This window comes from Globicephala melas, chromosome 4 (assembly GCF_963455315.2).
Source record: "Globicephala melas chromosome 4, mGloMel1.2, whole genome shotgun sequence".
NCBI lineage: Eukaryota > Metazoa > Chordata > Mammalia > Artiodactyla > Delphinidae > Globicephala > Globicephala melas.
The window spans coordinates 136,464,851-136,483,196 of NC_083317.1; the positions used below are offsets into that span (position 1 = coordinate 136,464,851).

Here is an 18,346-nt window from a genome sequence, read left to right on the forward strand (position 1 = left end):
CTGTAATACCTAGCCCCTCGTCACTGGCAGCTTGGGGGAATACACCAGGAGAGCCAGGCAATGTCCCTCTCCTCACAGCCCAGAGGTCTGGCCTTAGGGGGTTTCTGATGAAGTCAGCTCCTTCCCCTCCTGGCTCCTGGTGGCCCTGCTCTCCTGCTAGCTGCCCTGGAGCACCCGTGAAAACTTGAGATGCCAGGCCCAAGAGCAGGTAGACCAGAAGGATGGAAGCATTTCTTCTCTCATTGGTCTAAGGCTACCTTTCAACCCGTGATTCTTGTCCTTACTTGATTGACATTGAGACTGGCCACTCCTTCAGGGAAGACCCCAGTCCACCTTTTACCCAAAGGAGGGTTACAAAACCCTTTGGTTCCCCTCCCCCCAAAAAAATCACATCAGAAGAGTCCAATAATCATACAGTCATTCACAGATGGTTTCTGATGTGAGGTTAGCCTAAACCACAGTAGTGGTCGGTTAGGTAAGGATAAATGGGATGGAGGAAAAGTTAAAGCAGTTTATTTCTTGATGCACTGGTATGTTATTGTCTCCATGAAATAGAACCATAGGACTATTGCTAAGATGGAGGGGCAGTGGGTTAGTTGGGATTTGGAGAGGAATAGTTTGGAGAATGGAAATTTGAGCCATTTAGCAAAGGGGAATAGATTGTTTTAAGAGCACCAAAGTTCCCACTGACCCCAGAAATCATACACCTGTCCATTCAGCAGAGCTATGATTTTTTTTCTCCAGCAGAGTGACAGCCTGGGACATGTCGGGAGACAGTCATGGTTGGATTCATGCAAAGTATAGATTGGCAAAGTATAGAAGGGCCTGGGCTGCTGGTGAGAATATGGTTGAAAGTCTTGGTCATGAGGTCCAGGCTGGGTAGGGAAAAGGTACAGACAGGAGTGCTGATGGACTGAGAGAGTTGGGTGGGCTGAGAGAAGTACAGGTCTTGCTGAGGCTGGCAGGTGCGTCTGGGGGAAGTAAGGGAATGGGACTGATGAAAGGGCAGAGTTGTTGGCTAGACAATAGGTTTCTGACTTTCAGATTTCAGAGATCAAATAGTTCCGGGGCTGGGATGTGCGAGTGGTTAGATGAAGGGAAGTAGGTTGGGAGCCATCCATCCCACGCTGGGATGCAGAAAATGATGTACTCATCAGACTTCTTGCACTCCAGAAGAGAAATCTGTTCTTGAAACTCAGACTGATGAGGCCCAAATAAATACCAGATTTGGGAGGCATTTGCTACGCTTTGCTTATCATGCAGTTAGGAGCTAGGGTAGGAATGAATAAGCCTCTCTGTAGACCTTATAAAGGAACGATACGTGGAGACCTCACTTTGTGGGTGTCATTCCCTTAAGAGAATGCAACACAATATCAAGTTTTATATTCTAGATTTTTGGCTTCTCTGAAAGAACAAGATGATCCGGGCAGCATGGGGCCAGGATTTCCTCTCGGCAGCAGTAAGATTCCTCAGCAGGTTATCTGAGTCCCCACCACTCTGTATTGCTGCCTCACACCTGGCTGTTCATGGTGTCTTTCTTAGAATTAGGAGGGAAGTGAAATATTTCTTATAACCAAGGCACTTTCAAAAATTGGAAAACCAAAGATGAATCAGGAAGAGTATTCCTCTGTATTTGATATGCAAACATGCCACTGTCGAAAACTATAAATTGTGATGCTATTAGGAAACAAATCCTTCCAGCTGTACTCGTTACATGATCCACCCGGCTCCTACAGGCATTTGAGTTTGCAGTGACTCCTGCAATAAAATAATAGTGGAAGTACAATCAAATACAGGAGAGTTTATAAAAGTGGTGTGATAAGCAACGGCAATTTTTAGAGCAAATCATGTTGTTACTTTTGCTAATAGAATGATCTTACTGAATCTCCAGTAATTAATAGATTCCCTCAAAGTGCTACCTAACTAACTCCTGAGAGACACCGAGCCACTGAGAACAATTTAATGAATTCACGCAGTGGTTCCTCAGTGGCTGGAAACCGTCGATGTAATTCTCTGAGTGTCTAAATTCTTGGCAGCTATATACACGTGTAAGGTAGGTCCACGGAAAGTGGGTGAAGGATTTTTAGTGTCAGAGGAGAAGAAGAATATGAAAATGAAAGCTTTGGGCAGGTCTAACTTGCCTCACGGGTGCCCAGGAAGAAAGAGAACTGCTACATATTTCTTGTTGAGGCTCATGATAAAATACACATAATCCAACCCTTAGGAGCATGATAGATTGAAATCAACATCTAGGATTAACCTAGGAAGCAAATGTAGCCAGTGTAGACCAGTACATTGATATAATCTGGTATTTCCTTAAAGCATTTTGGTCGCCTACTTTCTGCTCTAGTTAGCGCTCACTTTAAATTTTTTTTTTTTTTTTTTTTTTTGCGGTACGCGGGCCTCTCACTGCTGTGGCCTCTCCCGTTGCGGAGCACAGGCTCCGGACGCCCAGGCTCAGCGGCCATGGCTCACTGGCCCAGCCGCTCCGCGGCATGTGGGATCTTCCCGGACCCGTGAACCCGTGCCCCCTGCATCGGCAGGCGGACTCTCAACCACTGCGCCACCGGGGAAGCCCAGCACTCACTTTAAACATGGGGAGCAGTCGAATATGAAGCCTCAGAGGTTGCACTGCATCTTGAAAGAAATACAGAAATAAAATGAGATGGAGGTCTGAGAAATGGAAATTGTCATCACACACTGAGGGAAAAAATAATTTGAAGGCCAAGCGTTCAGTGAGTCAGAAAAATTTGGAGAGTCGTAATGTTAGAGGCTGCAAACTGGAAACTAGATACGAATTCATAACCTACAAGGATATCAATGACGGCAAGAAGTCGGTAAACAGCGTCAGTGTTATTTTGGGAGGCTGCAGGAAGCTTATTATGGACCAGGGAGCCTGAATAGCTCATGTTCGAGGCACCGTATTTAAGATACAAACAAACAGAAGATCGCGCAGTCAAGGGTGACAATAATTAAAAGCTGAGGCAGAATGAAATATGAAGAAAACTTAAAAGAGATACAGCTCTGTATTGGTGGCATGATAAAAATTAATGAGATCTTTAGAGATATTTATTTACTTTAAACATTATGAACAAATGATTCATCAGCATCTTACCATTGGTATACAGAGATAATAAACTGGCATGAGCATCATGGAGTTATGCAGAATGAGCATTTTATTAATGTCTTGCCTATCTCTTATTGTCCAACTCTGAAAATTCAACTGAAGGAACCACTAGACAGTATTTGTTGAGGGATGACTATGATATTTTGGCCCTTTTTCTAAGTCAAACTTCTATGAATTTTACAATGCCGTGAAAACACTTCAAGAATTTTGGCAGAATATTTACAATTTCTTCAATAACACTGTTCACGGAATAGGAGAAATGGAAAGCAATCACTTAGTAACTGCGGAGAAACAAGCAGGGAGGAGGAGGAACAACTGCTTACTGTGCTGCTTGTGATGAAAAAAGTCTGAGTTTAGCTATTAAAAAAGCCTGCAGGGGGCTGAGCACTGCACATGTCAGAGGCACATGCTGCTTCCCGTCACCATACAGGAGCGATGGTACCTACAGCCTGGCTGTTTGTGTGATGCAGAAGTACAGCTATAACATCTGCAGGCGTCTGACCTGTGGGAGACAAGCACTTAGGGGGATAAAAAGGAAACTGGCACAGGCCTTGGGCTTCTGGCATTGTTAGTCACAGGTCTGCCAAGATGCTTTGGGAAACATTTTAATTTAAATGCCAAGTGTATTTCAACGAAGACTCCCTGGTTTGACCTGTTGGGAGTCCAGAGGGAGATGGATAGGTGCTCATTTTGGAAAGCATTAGGAGAATTAGACGCTGGTTTTATAAAAAAGCATCCTGGAAGTTTAAATCTCTGTATGTCCGCACTCACCCTAGGAAACTCATGGTACAAGCTGCAGGATATATGACTCTCATAGCATATTACTAGTGATTGGTAAGTGCAGGAAAAGGCAGAAATATCTCCAGGCGTTTATTAAAATATCAAAATTAGAGGACTTTAAGGATAAAGGCCTAGCATTCTTCCTTTCCTCCCCACAGCACAGTCACTGGCTACTATGACTATAAATTTGGTAAGGCCTGATTTGAATTATTTGAATATATTTTCCTGCAAAAATATCACAAGACAGAAAAAAAATTGAACCAAACTAGAAAAAGAAAGGAAGAAAGAAAGAAAAAGAAGGAAGGAAGGAATGAAGGGCGAGAAAGGAAGGAAGGAAGAAAGAAGGAGGGATGGGACTGAATAAAATATTATAACATTGTTGTCCATCGATGTGAAAATATGTCTGTTAGCGTGTAGGCCCAGGTTGGCAAAAGATGGATAAAAGCTTGTCTGATGGGTTACAAAAACATGAATCCAGAGATCAGAAGAATTAAAACACCCCGAGAATAATACAAAGGTATTTGAAGTTGCTTCAGAGGCAAGGGCGGGTATGTATATGTATGTAAAGCTCGTTTCCTCTGAGGCTGCTTGGCAGTTTGCTATAACATCATGCTGATGAAAGCAGGGTCTTTAAGTTCACCCCCCAGCGGACTGTCAGTTTCTCCTTCGCGCCCTGCGGGAAACGCATTCCCGGGAAGGGAAACACACTAGTTGGAGAAGAGCTGGGGTGCTAGAGAAGGGCTGGAAGCTGGAACCAGGGAGCCTGGGACGGAGAGGTGGGTGGGGCCAGGCTGGGTGCGGCCTCGGGTACCAAGATGCGGAGATGGGGCCACGTCTGGCTCCAAGGGTGGAGAGCCAGGGAAGGTGTTTGCTCGGGGGAGTGACATGATCAGGGTTTTTAGGCTGGTCACTCTACCTGAAGCACTGGGGGAGGGAGGAAGGAGGAAGGAGGAAGAACCAGAGGGACCGGCTGCAGTGATCCAAGTAGGATAATGCCCCAAAAGATGAGCCTGACCTAGGACGCGGTCTGCAGAGGGCTGGACTGGCTGGCGGCGGGACACTGGCGGAAGGACACTGGGAGGGAGGGACGACGGGGATAAATCCCTGGAGGACGACTCAGAGGGCTCAGAACAGGCTCTAAGGAGGTCCTCTGCTTCTCACCTCTCGCCGCTCCCCTCCCCCCGCCCCAGCATCCTTGCAACTAGTTGAATCAATTCACAGATTCACAGTTCAGGATCCGAAAGGAACGGAATTAGCTTCTGTATGTGAAGTGGGTCTGACCCACGAGCGGAGCCCGGAGGGGAACGTCCGGAGGGCCTCTCCGGAGCTGGGCGGGAGCGGAACGAGTCCCGCGCGCGGGGCGGGGTAGGATGGGGCGCAGCGGCGGAGCCCAGAGCCCGGGACCATCGTGCGGCCCGCGGCCTGCGCTGTCTTTGCTCCTCGGGGCGCCGGCGGGTGCCTGGAAGTTGACAAATCTCTAGGGAGGCGGTGAGCCTCCCGGGACCCGCGGCCGCCGCCCGTCGCCGTCCGCTGGGCAGCGAGGTTCCTTTGGCCCGATGAGCCGGCCCAGAGGGAGCAGCCGCGACGGCGGCGACCACGAGCGGGAGCCGGGTGGCCCGCGGCGGCAGGGGAGGGTCCCCGCGGCCTGTAGGGGGCAGCGCCGAGCCCGGGAGGAGACGGCGGCGGCGGGGTGGGCGAGTCCCGGCCTCCCTGCCCTCCGTGCGCTTACCCGGCGCCGCCGGCTTCGGCGGGGACCCGGGGGTACGTGGCGGGCCCGGCGCGCGACAGCCCCTGGGGAATTGGGATCCGGGGAGACCCCGGCGTCGCCACCCGCCCGCCCGGGGCCGCGAGAGCCTCGGAAGGCGCCTCCGCGTGGCCGGGGAGCGTCTGGGCGCCCGCCGCTTCCCCAAGCCCGAGCGGGACGCCCGGTGCCCGCGCGGTGGGTGCCCTGAGCCCCGCGGTGGGCGACCCGGGGCGTTCCCCCGGGGAGGGCGCCCCGTTCCGGCGCCCCCGGCCGCGCGGTATTTGTGGCGCCCGCGGCGGCGCGTGTGCCAGGCGTGTTTCCCTCCCGGGTGCCGGGCCCCGGGCCCCGCCGCCGCGCTGACTGTGTCTCTCTTCTCCCCCTGCAGGAATCTTCCGAGAATCCTGCTGCCGCGACTCTAACCGTGAGCGAGGCGAGCTCGAAACCAACAGCACATCTAAATTTAAAAAAAAAAAAAAAAAAAAAAAAAAAAAGGCGGAAGAAGCGGCCGAGGCGGCGGCGGGAGGAGGAGAGGAGGAGGGGCCGCGCGGCCCGAGGCGGCGGGGACGCGGGGACGCGGGGACGCGGCTTTGTGCTGGCGGGTCGCGGGGCGCCCATGGCGGAGTGCGGCCGGGGGGGCGCCGCCGGCGGGGCCCTGCCCACCTCCCCGGGCCCGGTCCTCGCGGCCAAGGGCGCCCTGAGAGCCGGGGCCGGGGAAGGCGGCGGCGGCGGCGGAGGGCGCCTCGGCCACGGGCGGGCGCGCTATGACAGCGCCGGGGTTTCCAACGGAGACTGCAGCCTCGGCGTGTCCGCGGACGAAGCCCAGGCCAGCCCCTCCAGGGGCCCCCGCGGCGCCGCGCTCGCCCCGACCCCCGGCCCGGCCGCCTGCCCCCTCCCCCGGGAGAGCAAGCCGGGCGGCCTGCCCCGCCGGAGCAGCATCATCAAGGTAGGTGGGCGAGGGGCACCCGTCGCCCGCCCCCCGCCGTCCGCGGGGGCTCTTTCCCCGAGAGGGGAGTAGTGGTGGCAGGAGGGGGGTGTACGAGGAGCCAGCCCCCTGCTAACGGGAGCCAGGGGTGCGCTGGTGCTTGGAGTGGTTGAGCGGGGACTGGGTGCATATGGCATTTGGGAAGAATGGAGAGGTGGTCCTGAATGTGCAGGGAGCTGTGCTCAGACATCCCCCGCGGAACTTAGGGATGTCACCTCTCCCAGGATTGGCCTGGAATGATGGCCTGTACCTGCTTGGCAGGGCACGCTCTCTTGTGGTAGCCTCGGCTGGTAACAGACTCCCTGCAAGGTTTCCATTGTATGTTAAAAACAGTTATCATGTGAAAGCATGTTCTTAAAAATCCCAGGCAGTGAACAGAGATTATTTAATAGGTTTCTTCTCATCGCTCTATAGTTGCCTCTTGCAAACGGCTGGACTCAGAGGGTGCAAAAAATCCCAGGTCACTCAATCTCACGGAGAAATGGAGCAGGTTTCTGAACATAAATGCCCATTTCGGCTTTCTTAGGGTCAGAGGTGCTGAGAGATTACAGTCCTGCACGGTTTAATCTTTTCCTTGCTGCAGTAGGCAGGCCTCCAGCTCTGTGGAAGTTCTTTTGGGTAGTTTGCTTGGTTTTGCTATCTTTTGCCTGGGGTTATTTAGCAAAAGGAAGTCAGCGATTGTTTTGTGCATTTTAAACTCCAGGAGTAATGTAAGGAACTCCTGAGTTTGTGATGGTTTCGTTCTAATATTACATTTTGGTCTGCAGTGCAAACAAATTTCTCCTGACATGAAGTGAAAAAAAAATTGATGAGCTAAGAAGAGCAGAGCCTTAGGAAGGGCTAGCTCTTTCTGCTCAAGTTTGGAACAAATAGAAAATGTTGCTGTCTGAAGGCTGAGAGGTCACCAGGACGGTGAGCATCAAAGCACCCTGACACGGCTGTCCGCACCTTCCTGTGGCAGATCATCAGCGGGAGGGGGAGAGCAGAATGGGCCACAGTGAAGAGAATTGGCACTGGTGGTATTTGAAATTTAACTGGACCTGCAGAAACCTTCTGAGTAGCATGTAGTGTCTGATGGTATTATCAGCCTCTGCAGTTACCTAGTGAAATATACAACCTTGCTACTGTATGTAACAGGCAATTGTGAAACTGCTTTTCGCTTTGTCATCTGTTGGCCCGGTTTATGGCTGAGCAAGGGCACAGTTGGAGGGCTTAAAGATCAAGTGTATTAACTATCTGCAGCAGGCGTTTAGAGTTTAACTAAGGAAAGCAAAAGAGGTTTTTGCTGCATACCTACCTAGCTTTTCGTGACTTAACGTTTTCTTCTACTCTGTCGCTTATGTTGCCATGGAAGTTGCTTTCAACCGTGCGTGGTACTCAATACCCATTGACAGAGTTATGTGTCATAACTGTTTTTATTGGTTACTAGATATTTGTGGTGATTTTGCACTGCAGTGTTAATGAAATCAGACGTAAAAATTCCAGAGAAGATACAAGCTGACCACATTTTAACTCCTCTCCCTCAATTTTTTTGAAGGGCCTGTTCTTGCACTTTTTTTTTTAAAAAAATTCAGATTTAATTGTTGTCTACATGTGGTTCACAGTGTAACTTATTTAATTACAACAGCATCTGTTTTAATTTTGCATTCATGGGAGGTTAGGAAGAAGGATGGTTTGCCAACATTTCTGACATGTGGAATTGAGAACTTGTTGGTAGATATCATTTCTTCATTGAAGATGCTAGAAGCACATGGGGAAATGATTAATAATTCAGAAATCACTGGAATTTTGAAAGTTTCCCAGATATCTTTGTCTTCTTTCTAATGGAGGCAGTTGGTCCCTTGTTTGCAGTTGTATCCCTAGATATACATTGTGAGGAATGTAGTAGGGGTTCAATAGGTTGCTTCCTGAATGAATGGACAAATGATAAGAAAGTACATATTTTCTCTAAGTTCTTTTAATTTTTAAAATGGCTCATTGGGATTTACCAGTCTCATGTCTTATTTATTGTCTCGTATCTCCTAAGATGACTTGACTCCTTTTTCTTGCCTCTGTTTTCAATGTGCATATTCTTAATCACCCTTTAAAACTATGGAAATAGTGTTGAAAGTTGATCAGGCCTGGATTTTAGGGAAGGAGTATGCTATATTTAAATAGGTAATTACTTGGTATTTACTCCCTTTCAGTTGGCGTCTTGAGGTCTCAAGATTTTAGAAATTTAGTGTGGCATTTTCTAAAGACATGACAGCATCAAGTTAATAACGTAATAGAATAAAGAGATCTTTAACTTTAATACCAACTTTCATAAAGCAGCAAATAAGGCACAGGTATTTTTGTCACACGAATGGCAGAATTACATTTCACTTTTGTTAAAATATAATAAACAGCTTAGCAGGAGCCCATGTGAAAAAGCAGTGGTGACATCTTTCTTTGGTTTCCTTTGAATAAAGGGATGAATGCAGTCAGGTGATGGAAGGGGAGAGGCGGGAGTAGATTAGTGAGCATGGTGATGATGGGGGACTTGGGGGCGTGGCGCGGAGAGTGCATGCTCACTAAGGATCAGAGGCTGGTGTTCATGGGGTTGCATTAGTTGCAGTGTCCGGCTATGCCTATTTCCTAGTTCATCACAGTCTTGACCTTCCTCTTAGGTGGGGATCCCCGAATCAGAGAGAGAAGTAACAGCAGAAATGGGATAAACAGTGGGCAAAGAAGGGGGACTATTGCTGAGGTGCAGGACGTGCAGAAATCCACTGTAAGCTGACTGGAATGATATTCCTTATTTAAAATTATTTCTTTGGAACTCCATCTGTTTTGTAAATGTGGTGTTGAGTAAGAAATTGTAAATTGTAAAACTACATTTTCTGCCAAAACAGATGCACAGATCCATACTAAAAGAGCTCCTTGGTTATGGTAAGAGTGTCGATGGAAATTCAGGGTGAGCAGCCTGGTAAGACCTTTCTAAGTACCTTGAGAAGAAAAATAAATCATGGAACTCATCACCAGACTTTTCTACTTTTCCTTAGCTTGTTGAAAATAGTGTTACACTTTTTAGCTTATTCTCAAAGGCCTATTACTAGATTTTTAGGGGAGAAGCCATTATGTTTGTCATCTTTAGTAATCTAGTAAACGAAAACATCACTTTCATTTTCTCTTTCCATATTTCATTTCATCACACCATTCAATACAGTCCACACTTTATTTTGAAACAGTTAATTTGGTTAGCTGTTCAGATGGCATTCATTTTTTACAAGTAGTTCCATCCTTTAATTCAGGAGCTTGGTCTAAAAATATGAAGTAACACTTTAAGCCTTAGATTTCTTTTTAAGTTTTGAAATAAATGAAGTTAAAATGTCTGTTAGTTTGGATGGTTTACTTTAGTCAAAGCTAATTAAATATTTTGGATGGTACATTAAGGGAGGTGATTTAATTTGCATAAAATAAAATTCACTCCTGTTGGTGTCTAGTTCTATGGAATTTGACAAACACATGTAAGTCATGTAACCACTACCACAACCAAGATCTAGAACAATTCTATCATCTCAAAAAATTCTCCAAGTCTCTTTGCAGCCTTCCCTGCCCCCTATCCCCAGACCATAACAACTATTGATTAGGGTATTTTAAAAAAATAAGTTGGAAGTATAGCCATTATACTATTTTGGTATTTAAAAGTAATGACAGCAGCCACTGTTTATTAAGCACTTACTATGTGCAAAACACATGAAAAGTGTTTAATTTGATTCTGTGACCTGATCTTGCACCAACCATGGAGGCTGAAGAAAACCCCAAGTTCAGAGGGGTTAACTGCTTGTCCAGGGTGCTGGAGCTGGTTGTTGTACCCCGCTTGGGCACTCCACTGACCCCCACATTACACTGGCAGTGTTAATTTTTTTGTATACTTAAGGAAGCATTGGTGGTTTGGAACACCAGATTTGGTTTTCCCCTTTAAATGTAGGGGATACTGAAAGGAAAAAAAGAATCTCAATTTCTTCTGGCAGAAGAAGTTGGCAGATAATATGGCCAGGCAGCTGTCTAGTCACCTGTTATGGCTGCCTGACCAGAGACTCTGGCTTCGCTGACACCAAAGGTTTGACCTTGTCCAAGGTGGCAGCCCTTAGTTTTCTTAATATCACTGTTGTCCTTATTATAGTATCACGGTGTGTAGGGGAAATGCTTTTACTAACTTTCCGCCAACGTAGATTCCCTATGTCTTGATGCTGAGCACCGCATCATGGGGAACTAGCAGGCTCTTCACATCTATTATGCATATTTAAACAAAATAATTAAAATGTACATTATGGTGTAAATAAAGTAGACTCTTTGCAGGCCAAAGCTGGGCTGTATTTATCAGTTCTGCACAGAAAGCAAGCACTCAATAACCATTTTCTGAATTTTATCTTAAGAATAATATCTGCATTTGACTTTAGACTTTTTTTTCTGAATGGGGGCTCGGGGGAGACAGCTGTACGCCCAGCAGACCTGTGGGCGTATCATGAATATTCAACCAACAGTAACTGGATCACAGAGTGAATTTGTCTGGTTAAACAGGCAGCCTTGGTCATTTAGGTCAGAAAACTCTGGTAGCCAATCAGCAAGTCTCCACTTGGCTTTGTACTGATGCATGTGAGGGAGTCCAGGCTTGATAACTGCTGCAAGGCGGGCGCAGGGCCGTGGGTCTCAGCCACTCAGAGAGCTTTCGTCACACTTCAGAGTTCAGTTTCAGAAGTCATTAGGGGGTGTTCATTTTCAGACCCTAAAAATTACTTACCCCTTTTTGCTTCTTCCCTTCCCTGTCTTCCAGCCTCCCCTCCAAACAGTTATGCTTGACTTGTGGTGCTTTTCACCAAGTCCAAATAGACAACTGACAGGAAATTGTTTATTACTATTTTTTAAATTGCCTATCTTGGCCTCTTGAGTTAGTTTCTTAGAATGCTCTCTCCCAGAATCTGTTCAGTTCCTTTTATAGTTCTGTATGCTCTGTAAGGGGTCTAAACGAGACTGTTCTTTTTTGCTTTTCTTTTTTTTAATGCTTAAGTTCCCCATGCCTCCGAATTCAACGAAATAGGGCAGTGCTATCTGCAGCCTAAATGCAGGTATAAATGAATTGTGAATATTCACGTTTTCCCTTCAGACTCTATTTTATACATGTGTTCAAAAATAGATGCTCTGTTCCTTATTAATGCTAAATTTTGTCTGTCATAACTTGCTTGTCTACCAGACCTCCAGATTACTTCAGCTACTTACGTTTTATTTCAAATTAATGGATTCTGTAGTACAGGGGATATTCATATATTTTTACCGGTGGGCCACAGAATCTGAAACTGTGCAAGCTGCCTGGCCAGCTTTTCTCTGCTGTTGATAATGGTGAATCGAGAGGGTCGTACCCAGCATGGGTGTTAGTAGTGACTCAGACAAGTCGGAACCCCCAGGGGGATTTCAGGGGGAACTATGTTCCTTATGGCAGAATAATCCCACAGCTTTAGGGGGCTCAGAGCATATAATGACTTACATTGAGCTTTAGCAACAATTGTGTGAGTGAGCCAGTCTGCTGGCAGGACGCCTGGCACCTACCTGTCTCCGAAGGGCAGAGGAGGGCAGGTGGGAGGCCCTGCTGGCTGCGAGTGCTTGGTCACGTGGCGGGGGATTAGGTAAAGCTTGTTCTAGGTAGTCATCTCAGCTGGGCTGTACAGGCAGACCACCTTTTATTGTGGTTCGCTTTACTGCGCTTCACAGATAGTGCGCTTTTTACAAGTTGAAGGTCTCTGGCAACCCCGCGTCGAGCAAGTCTGTTGGCGCCATTTTTCCAACCGCATTTGCTCACTTAGTGTCTGTGTGTCACATTTTGGTAATTCTCGCAGTATTTCAAAATATTTCCTTGTTATTATGTTTGTGATGGTGATCTGTGATCAGGGATCTTTAATGTTACTCTTGTAATCATTTAGGGGCACCACGAGCCGTGCCCATGTCAGACGGCGAACTTAATTGATACATTTTGTGTATGTCTGACTGCTGTCACCTCCCTGTTGCCTGAGACACAACAGTGTTGAAATTTGGCCAGTTAATAGCCCTGCAAGGGCCTCTAAGTGTTCAAGTGAAAGGAAGAGTCACACATCTCTCATTTTATTTTTTTTTCTCATTTTAAGTCAAAAGCTAGAAATGATTAAGCTTAGTGAGGAAGGCATGTCGAAAGCCCAGATAGGCTGAGAGCCAGGCCTCTTGTGCCAAACGGTTAGCCAAGTTCTGGATGCAAAGGAAAAGTTCTTGAAGGAAATTAAAAGTGCTGCCCCAGTGAACACACCAATGGTAAGAAAGCGAAACAGCCTTATTGCTGATATGGAGAAAGTCTGAGTGGTCCGGAGAGACGATCAGACCAGCCACCACATTCCCTTAAACCAAAGCCTAGTCCAGAGCAAGGCCGTAACTCTCTTCAGTTCTGTGAAGGCTGAGAGAGGCGAGGAAGCTGCAGAAGAAAAGTTCGAAGCTTAGCAGAGGTTGGTTCATGAGGTTTAAGGCAAGAAGCCATCTCTGTGACATCAGAGTGCGAGGCGAAGCAGTGAGTGCTGATGATGAAGCTACAGCAAGTTATCCAGAAGATCCAGCCAAGATCATTAATGAAGGGAGCCACACTAAACAACAGATTTTCAATGTGGATGAAACAGCCTTCCACTGGAAGAAAATACCATCTAGGTCTTTCATAGCCAGAGCGGAGAAGTCAGTGCCTGGCTTCAAAGCTTCAAACGACAGGCTAACTCTTGTTAGAGGCTAATGCAGCTGGTGACTTGAAGTTGAAGTCAATGCTCATTTACCATTCCGAAAATCCTAGGACCCTTAAGAATCATGCTGAATCTACTCTGCCTGTGCTCTGTAAATGGAACGACAAAGCTTGGATTACGGCACATCTGCTTGCAACATGGTTGCAAGTGAATACTGAATATTTTAAGCCCGCTGTTGAGACCTATTGCTCAGAAAAAGAAGGTTCCTTTCGAAATATGACTGTTCAATGACAATGCACCTGGTTACCCAAGGACTCTGAGGGAGATGCACAACGAGATACATGTTGTTTTCATGCCTGCCAACACAACATCCATTCTGCAGCCCATGGACCAAGGTATAATTTTGACTTTCAAGCCTTATTATTTAAGAAATATATTTCGTAAGGCTATATAGATGCCATAGAGAGTGATCCCGCTGATGGGTCTGGGCAAACTCAATTGAAAACCTGGAAAGGATTCACCATTCTAGATGCCACGAAGAACATTCATGATTCATGGGAAGAGGTCAAAATATCAACGTTAACAGGAGTTTGGAAGAAGTTGATTCCAACCCTCATGGATGTCTTTGAGGGGTTCAAGACTTCAGTGGAGGAAGTAATTGCAGATGTGGTGGAAACAGCAAGCGAACGAGAATTAGATGCGGTACCTGCAGATGTGGCTGAATCGCTGCAATCCCGTGATAAAACTTGAATGGGTGAGGAGTTGCTGCTTATGGATGAGCAGAGAAAGTGGTTTCTTGAGATGGAAACTACTCCTGGTGAAGATGCCGCGAAGCCTGTTGAAATGACAAAGGATTCAGAATATTACATAATCTCAGTTGATAAAGCAGTGGCAGGGTTTGAGAAGAGTGACTCCAATTTTGAAAGAAGTTCTACTGTGGGTAAGATGCTGTCAAACAGCACTGCGTGCTACAGAGGAATCGTTCTTGAAAGGAAGCGTCAGTTGATGGGGCCGACTTCATCGCTGGCTTATTTTAAGAAACTGCCAGTCACCCCTGCCCTCAGCAGCCACCACCCTGATCGGTCGGCAGCCATCAACATCGAGGCGAGATCCTCCACCAGCAAGAAGATTACAACTCACTGAAGGCTCAGAGGATGGTTAGCTTTTTCTTCTTCAACCAATAAAGTATTTTAAAATGAAGGTATGTACAATGCATTTTTAGACACAATGCTTTTGCCCACTTAGTAGACTACAGTGTAGTATAAACACAGCTTTTATATGCCCTGGGAGCCAAGAAATTCGTGTGATTCTCTTTGTTGCGATATTTGCTTCATCGAGGCAGTATCTCTGAGGTGTGCCTGCGCGGTGGGGTCTTGGTCTGTCCTCAGGACACACGTTGCATGTCTGGATTATTCAGGGGGAAGCATACTGGTGGGAAAACTAGAGGGTGTGAAGTTCGGTGCTTGGATCAGATTCTGCCTCCCTCTCTTCCTTCCTCTTGACCTTGGGCAAGATATTTAAGTCTGTGTGTCTAGTTAACCCATCTCTAAAACGGACATAAGGATATCTCCCTCATAACATTGTCGTGGAGATTAAATGAGATGATGTGTGTGGCATATTCAGAACAGCGTGTGGCCTGTAGTAAATACTCAATCAGCAGCCCCTGGTATGTTTAGTTTCTCTTATTTAGAGTTGATCCTGAGATGAGCACACTCATTTAGCTTCATTTGAATTGGAGATCACTAACACTGCCATCCCCGTTTTGAAAGTCGTATCTTTTGAGACACAAAGAATGTACCCAGATAAGTTTCTCAGACTTCTTCTGAAGATGCTTCATGAATGATTTTTGTTCTGGTGCCTCTCTCAATCTGATGCGTCAGTACAACTGAGCTCATGTCTTAATAGCCCCACTTCAATAATCGGAGGGCACTGGACATTAGTTTTATTGCACCAAGCACCCATGTGTCTTGGTTTGCCCAGCATAGTCCGGATTTACCCCGGCCAAACCAGGGTTTTGTCCTCTCCGCTCTCCTTTGATGGATTTCAAAGCTTTTCAGGAGGGAATCATTTCCCATTTTTGTTTCTTTTTAACAAAATTTGATTTACACTTTTTAGGGTCCTCGAGGGTAAAGCAGGTAGTAGTAACAATTTGTTTTCAGGTGAGTTCTTTCTGATAGTATTTATCCCTACTGTTGTTTTGGAATTGTCAAATAATATAAATTATTTATATTTAATAATTATATAAAAATATTCTATAAAGATATTTATATAAATCATATAAACATAATTTATATAAATTATAAAATTATAGAATATGTTTATGCCTTCAGCACATTACTATGAGTTCAGTATTGAGGTATCTTCTTGGAGTATGCTAAATTTACGGATTTGGAAATAGCAGATATTACCACCCCAGAACCCGGGCAGCTGGATTTAAAAGTGATTAATCATATAGATTCATGGGAGTTTTAGAACGGAAAGAGATCATGCAAAATTCTTTTGTAGTTATAGAGAGGCAAGGCCATACTGATCAGTACATCTAGCTCCTAGCTATGGTTGAGTTCATTTATTTGCATATTAGCCTAGCAGAATTGGAAAAAAAATTGTTATGTAATACTGCAGTGTGTGAGTATTCATAGCACAAGATGTGGTCTTCCAAACAGCTATTTTTGAGAATTTGTTTTTTTGGCTATAGATAGCTGCATGGGTACACATGCTACACTTGTGCACGCATGTACTCTGAAGACTCTGTTTATAAATAGTAAAGATTAAGAACAAACCAAATAACATAGTGGTGGCTGGCACGAGTCCTGTCTTGTGAGAGACTGATGGGTAGCAGGTGTCTGCTCTCTAAATTGAAAATGCCTGGGCAGGGGGAGCCTGTTTTGATGAACATTGCCGACGAGGCTTCTGTTGCTCTTGACCAATTAGCGTGGCCACAGAGGGATGAGCGACCTCGTTTGCAGCTACCATCAGAATCACAAGCTCTGTGACTCTCTCTACATGGTTTCCTGCTACTTTTTATTTTTCGTCTTCCTTCTAAGCTCTGATATCCTGTGAGCATAAGTAGATGTAAATTTTCAAATAGTTAAAATGGTTTAATGGTTATTCTTGGAGGAAATACAGCAAGTTGCTTAGATTTTTGTTGCTATTAATCCATGCTAATAGATTATATTAAATACCAATAGAATCATTCAGAGGTTTTCACATCAGAACTGATAGAATTCCTGATGTAATGTGGGTTTATCGGATGTGTTTGTCTTTGGAATTTTCGGTGGTTTGTTGAAAGCGATCTATATATTCTTTGAAGGCTTTCTCTGGTTTATGTATATTCCCATAAATGTTTTTTCTGTACATTAAAATAGTATCAGAAGTTGAATTGCTATGTCATAGGATATGTGTATATTCAGCTTCAGTAAATATTATCGTGTGCTTTTCCTAACTGACAAAACTAATTGACACACCCACCAGGTTATGTGAGTTCTCGTTGCTCTAAATGCTTCCCAATACTTGGCATTGTCAGTGGTTTCTGTTGGTTTTAAATTCTATCTGTGATGGTTATGTAATGCACTGTGGCTTTTAGGTTGCATTTCCCTGATGATGAATGCTGTTGAGCACCTTTTCATGTTTTCTTGGCCATTAGTATATTCTCCTTTGTAAAATGCCTATTCCTATCTTTCGCCCATATAAAAAAATTGGGGGTTTTATATTAAAAAAAAGTAATTTGTGGGACTTCTTTACATTTTCTGGATATGTCTTTTGTGTGATATGTATATTGAAAATTTCTTCTCCTAGTATGTGACTTGTCTTTTCATTGTCTTAAGGGGCACCTCTTAATGAATAATAAGTCTTATTAGTTTTAGTGAAATTCAGTTTATCAGCATTTTCCTTTATGGTTGTCCTGTGTACGATATTTTAACTTAGCTTGAGACCATGAAGATATTCATTTATTTAACTTCTAGAAAGTTTATTTTTCAAATTTAGCTCTGCAGTCTGTCTGGAACTTATTTGTGTGTGTGGTGTGAGGTAGGGGTCAAGATTTTTCTTTCCATGTAAATATCCAGTTAATTAATGCAGCACCATTTATTTGAAAATATCATTTTTCCCTATTGCACTGCATCGGCCCTTTGTCATATATCAAGTGACTTTATATGTGTGGGTTTGTTCTGAAGTCTGTTTTGTTAGATTGGTCTATTTGCCTATTCTTTCGTTCATACTGTCTTTCTTCCTAGGTGTATACCCAACAGATAATTAGGCCATTTGTGTATCAAAAGATATGTACAAGAATGTTTGTAGCAGCATTAACCGTAAGAGCCCCAAACTGGAAACAAGCCAAATGCTCATCTTTTAAAATAAGCATATCACACAATGGAATACTATGAAGAAAAAAGACAGACAGACAGACAGGAACAACAAAAAGAGCAGATGACTGCTACATGTACCGCTCTAGCCTCTCAAGATAATGTTGAGGGAAAGAAACCAGACACAAAAAGAATGCATATTGTATGATTCCATTTATATAAAGTTCCAAAACAGACAAACTGATTTTTGGTGACTCCTGACTTCCAGAGGTATATCATACTTCAATAAATAAGTTGATTTACACAATTGAGAAAATAAATCAAAATTAAATACTTACAGGTTGCTTCACTCTGCACTGTTTAGGACACTGCCTTTCATAGTTTGCTGCTGTCTGTCGATCAACATGTAAAACACCTTTTTGCTGCAGTGGGGTGCTCATGCCGCAGCCAGGCCTGGTGGAGGCCCAAGCTGTGTGATGGTGTGGAGTTGGGGGGTAGGGGAGACGCTGGCTGGAACAGCAGGAGGATGGGATCCTTCCTGGGCCGTGTCGAGAACACATCAGGAGCCGGGCCTGGAAGGAGGGGGGGCGGCGGGCTGACACAGTGGTGAAGGGAGTGTTGGTCACTGGCGTCATCTCACTCTGTTGTGATCGCTGGGAGTTTTGACGATCGGTTTGGTGTGATTTTGAGCGTTTTCATCCC

At 45.3% G+C, this 18,346-nt stretch overlaps 1 protein-coding gene across 1 annotated transcript in view; it reads left to right on the top strand.

The window, feature by feature from the left end:
* The first annotated feature begins 6,188 nt into the window (after positions 1–6,188).
* PLCL2 (phospholipase C like 2) overlaps positions 6,189–18,346 on the top strand; it is a 194,470-nt gene continuing 182,312 nt past the window's right edge. The window contains exon 1 of the mRNA XM_030876358.3: positions 6,189–6,594. Within this exon, the coding sequence (XP_030732218.1) occupies positions 6,265–6,594 (330 nt within the window). The 5' untranslated portion in view covers positions 6,189–6,264. The remainder of the gene's footprint in view (positions 6,595–18,346) is intronic.